The sequence below is a fragment of the Phalaenopsis equestris genome, unplaced genomic scaffold (assembly GCF_001263595.1).
Source record: "Phalaenopsis equestris unplaced genomic scaffold, ASM126359v1 Scaffold201156, whole genome shotgun sequence".
In the NCBI taxonomy this organism is placed as follows: Eukaryota; Viridiplantae; Streptophyta; class Magnoliopsida; order Asparagales; family Orchidaceae; genus Phalaenopsis; species Phalaenopsis equestris.
This window is the reverse complement of record NW_018220936.1, coordinates 51,090-56,066: the sequence shown is the minus strand read 5'-3', so window position 1 is coordinate 56,066 and position 4,977 is coordinate 51,090. Positions and strand designations below refer to the sequence as shown.

Sequence of the window (4,977 nt, the reverse complement as noted above, 5' to 3'; positions counted from 1 at the left end):
GGTAATACTGTAATTACATATTGTACCTAGGGTTTACTCCTGGAGTTATAAATAGGCCTGTTAGTAACCCCAGGAGGTATCCCTGAATTCTTTAACCTCTTTTCTGAATAGTGAAAGGAACTCGCCGCTCTGCTCCCGAGGACGTAAGCATCTTTGCCGAACCTCGTTAAATCTCTGTGTTCTTCTGGATTTATGTCGTTCCTATTTTTATTCGCCCTAATTTTCTAAACATATTTATTAATGATTTGTCTTGATACTGCAATAATTTTTCACACTTGGAGGGGTTAAAGTATATGTAGTACATGTCATTCCTAAACCACTAAACATGGTCATCACCCCTTAAAAATCAAGAATTACAATAATGAAGCATCACAAAACGAAGTCCCCATGACTATTCCTGCGTCCAGATGCGGGAAACAAAATGCATATCATACACTATTTAAAAACTTACAAAGATTGCAACATCAAACAAGTTTATGCAAAATCACATCCCAATAATGATATCTGATCTCCATCCACTAAGCATTCATGCAGAACAAAATTAAGAAGGTATGTGAAGGGAGCATGGAGCATACTTACCTTGATCTGGAAGGGAAGTGAGGCTTGATGCTTCAAGTGACGGTGGAAGAAGGAGCGTAGGAAGCAGGGGCTTCGTGAGGGTGCTTGATGCTTCGAGGGTGGTCGGCGCTTCGCGAGAAGATCCAGAGCGACTGACGGGCGAGGAAGCGAGTCAGAAAATTCTTCTCCTTCAGCTTTGCAAGACTCTGGGCAGGGGCGGCTTCATGAAACGAGGGGCAAAGGGGCATTATTTGATCTCGCGGCCTCGCGTTCTGCCAAATTCGCGGGGGCCGCCGCAAGATTCAAACGGCTATATCGGGTGATTAACCACGAAGCATTCAGTGCCAAGTAGGATTTCATAAACTCAAATTTGTTAAATTTATTATTTTTAATTGAATTTACTATATCTGAATTTAACATAGATCGACCTTAGAAATGAGAACTTAAATTCAAAATTTTTATAAATTCATTAAACTTTTATATTTTTTTGTGTTTTTCAGGATTTATAAATCATGAGCCAAACACCCACTTACTATTTTAATATATATTAATAAAGTATTTTGCTTTAAAATCTGTCCTATTATGTGAGCTTATAAAAGTGAACCAAATAAATAAATAAATAAATAAAATAAAATAAAACATTCGGGTAGTAACAAAATAATACATATTAATTTTGCCACAAAATGAAAAAAAAAACATGGCGTGTGAATGGAAGAGACCGCTGAGTCAGACAAAATAATACATATTAATTTTGCCACAAAATGAAAAAAAAACATGGCGTATGAATGGAAGAGACCGCTGAGTCATTAAAAATATTGAAATAAGTAACATACCAGGAGTAATGATTATGCAGTTGAAATAATAGAAAAATTTCTCAATAAGCAATTAATGCCCTGCGCCGAAGCACGCATGTGAAATGCGTGCAAAGCCACACCTTTCACCTATAAATGCCACCAAAACACAGCAGCACAATCATAAGATATCAGCCATGGCCGCCTTCCCTCGCCCAGTTCATTTCCTGAATTTTATTCCCTTCCTGATTGTCTTACTGTCAGCAAAGGCAGACACAAACGTTCTGCTAACAGGGCAGACCCTCGGCTTCCTAGACAAGCTCAGCTACGCCAACACCGGCGTCAGTTTAACATTGCAGTTTAACTGTGACCTCGTTTTGTATGACAGTCATGGCAAATTGGTGTGGCACTCCAACACTGGCGCCTTCTTCTTCCGCTACTGCAACCTCGACTTCACTGAAAATGGCCGCCTTGTGCTCCGGGACTCGTCGGGCGGCCAACAATGGATCAGCCCCAACTCCAATTCTCAGCCCGGCAAATATGTCGCTGTCCTCCGCCCTGGTGGCCAGGTGCAAGTCTACATCTTTACGATTTGCAAAAACTTGTTTTGCTATCTGACCAAAAAAAAAAAAAAACTCTGTTTTTCTATGCTCTTAGCTCTCTGTTTTCGGCCCGGCGGTCTGGGGCGTGGGAGACGGGAATAACAGCAATCAGATGGTGTCATATACGGAAAACTTGCGTAAAAGTTCAGTGGTTTACAACGTTCTGTTCTCCGGCCAGGTACTGTACCGCAACGACGAGCTCTCGGACAATGGACATAGGTTCGTGATGACAGAAGATTGCGAGCTGATTCTTCAGAATAGCGGCGGGGTGATGTCTTGGAGTACGTGGACAAAAGGGAATGGGAAAAATTGTTTTGCAAGGCTGAACGACAGGGGGGAGCTGGCCATCAGGGATGACGGCTGTGTCTCGGTGTGGAGTAATGAGGTGGCGGAGAATGTGCCAACCGGCGATTATGTGCTGGTCATGCAGCAAAATGGGAATGCTGTTATTTATGGGCCTGAGGTTTGGTCCACTGCGGAGCCCGGGCTTATAGAAATGCCCACAGCCTGAGGAGATACTTCGTCTGGTTGATGTATGTATGGACAAGGATTTGGATGAGCACAAAAAGATTTTTCTTTGGTTGCTCATTCGAGCCCTTGTCCGCATCCATCAGCTGTGGAATAAACAAGACTTTCGAGTATGTCTTGGAAGGCGCATGTATGCCTCTGTATTAGTAAGAGTTAAATAAATGAACAAGGTCGAGGGCCTTTTCTGTTTTATGTGATTATTATTTAGTTTTTTTTAAGATACTTATAGTATAGATGATGATTATATATTAGAAATGAGTCGGCACAAATTTAAAAAGAAAAAATTCAACGAATTATAAGATAAAAGTATGATCAAGAATGACTTATTAGAAAAAACAAGAACCACATTTGAAAAAGACCAAAGGATCCCGTTGACTAGTTACGACTCCCTCAAAATAGGATTTGGGTTGACCGAACAAATGTCATATGAGTAAAAAATCTAGACCTATCAAACCAAGGGAAGTAGCTAACCCAACTCTCATCTAGATATTATCAGAAGGCTTGCAGAAGCCTTCAAGGCTCTTCAAAAGTCCTAAGGATCACCTCACCATACATTCATCGAGCCTTCCAAATGGATCTTTTGTCAAAAGGGGCAAGCTACCTATCAGATTACATAAATTTACTCTCTATCTGATCTTATAATTCACATTCTAGCACCTCAAATTCAAATTGGAGAAACCATCCTAGTGTTAATTGCAATAATTAACAAAATTTAGGTCAAAGTAATTCGTTTTGAAGTAAACTATGTTGGCATCAATTTTTGATGTCACGAGTGTAGGGTGTCCACTTGCACGGCTTAAGATAATCTATGGTTCGCCCGCAGCATCCGTTGGCTCGAGGCACTCACCCGGGACCTTTTGGCGCGTGTTAAGGGGCACGTAGCCAGGTTCATCCTGCTAGGCTATGGCTTTCGCTTAGGTGAAGGCCGGTCGACATTTGGCACGTCAAACGACTCCGATCGGGGTGAAAAATATTATGTGGCGCGTCGCGCGCGATTTTGGCTCACAGATGACCCCGGATGTTGAAACGGACCCCACTAGTGTGTCCGGAATGTCGATTTCGCTTACGGAGGACGTCCACTTTGCTATGGTTTTGCGGGCGGGTTTAAAATGTCCAAATTATCATTTTGGGCACGATAGTCGAAAAAGTGGTGCAAACGACCCCGTACGATGAAACGGACCGCGCCAACGCGTCCGGAACATCGATTTTAGCCAAGAAGGATGTTCACTTCGCTGCAAAGACGTGCACGGGAGAAGAATAGGCGAACTATAATTATAATGATATAATTATTATTATTATTATATAATATATTATTATATATATAATAAAAAAAAAACCTATCGCTATCTCTCCTACCCCTCTCCCAATCGCAAGCCTTCGCAGCTGCACCCTCCTTCGCGAAAACCCTAGCGTTGCTCCCCTTCCTCGGCCGAGGACGACGCCGGAGAACTCACCGGAGCTGCTGGCGGCGTCCCCCTCGCCGGCGAACGTCGCACCCCTCTCTCATCTCTCGCTCTCGCGAACGGAAACCCATACGCCGAGCTTCTCGCCTCCGCTGGAGTTCTCCTCCTCGCCGGCGAAGCCTTACGCCGCAAGCCCGCACTCCGGTGGCCCTTTCAGCCGACCTCTGCCTCCCTCGTCGGTCGCAGGCTCTCATTTCCCCTCCTGCTCGCCGTCGGAGCTCGCCGCCGTCGGATCTCCTCTTCTCAAGCCGTCCGCCGGTCTCCTCCAACGCCGGCAACCAGATCCGGCCGACCTCAGCTCCTTCCTGAGCGGAGACCCGGCTTTCGCACCTCCTTCTTCTTCGAGTCCGGTCGAGCCTCCTCCTTCTCGTCGGCATGTCTCGCCGGCTTAACTCCCAACGCCGCGGCGCCCGCTGGACCTTCCTCGCCGAGATTTTCAGCCGCCGAGCCTTATTTCCAGCAGTCGGCCACCCCATTTTTTGGGCTTCTCCTCCTTTCGGCCGGCCACTTTCCGACCTCTTCACCTCGCCGTCAACATCCGACCGGTCTTCTTCTTCATCGGCGCGGAGCTTGTGACGAGGCAGCCTTGCTACCACGTGCAGCCCCGAATTTTGCACTCCTCCGCATATTCGATATTTTTATTGTGTGCCGCTGGCGAGGTAGCTCCTCCACCTCGTCGGTTCTCATTCCCCGGTGGTCGGAACTTCGCCGGAGTGTCCTACCGTCGACGGACAACAACGGTACATCACCTTGGGGAGGCGTGGACGTCCTGTTCCGTTGCGTGGAAAACTTCTCCTCTTTCACCGGCGTCGAGCAACCCTTCTCACAAAGGTACTTTTTGGTCATATTTTTATATGCCAAATGTATTTATTTTTCATACTTTGCATACCTCACTGACTCTTGCCCTCACGACCTCCTATGTCTTTTTGTTGTCTTGTGCACGTTTTACGAGGCACATTGGAGCATGAATCGGACGCCGGCAAGCTTGGAGCGAGCAAAGAAACGCGTCTGCAACCGTCACGGGGGTGAGACTTT

General features: G+C 45.8%; 1 protein-coding gene across 1 annotated transcript; it reads left to right on the top strand.

The window, feature by feature from the left end:
• Positions 1 to 1,540: 1,540 nt before the first annotated feature.
• On the top strand, positions 1,541 to 2,669 carry LOC110035979 (mannose-specific lectin 3-like). The gene is made up of 2 exons (XM_020740317.1): positions 1,541 to 1,918; positions 2,007 to 2,669. Exons 1-2 carry the CDS (start codon positions 1,547 to 1,549, stop codon positions 2,460 to 2,462), a joined length of 828 nt encoding a protein of 275 aa, XP_020595976.1. The 5' UTR covers positions 1,541 to 1,546; the 3' UTR covers positions 2,463 to 2,669.
• Positions 2,670 to 4,977: the final 2,308 nt, after the last annotated feature.

Bases quoted from the DNA above. Each gene is read 5' to 3' on its own strand.
- LOC110035979 (XM_020740317.1), top strand. From the start codon at position 1,547: ATGGCCGCCTTCCCTCGCCCAGTTCATTTCCTGAATTTTATTCCCTTC. The intron at 1,919-2,006 runs GTGCAAGTCTAC...CTATGCTCTTAG, and splicing joins TCCTCCGCCCTGGTGGCCAG to CTCTCTGTTTTCGGCCCGGC.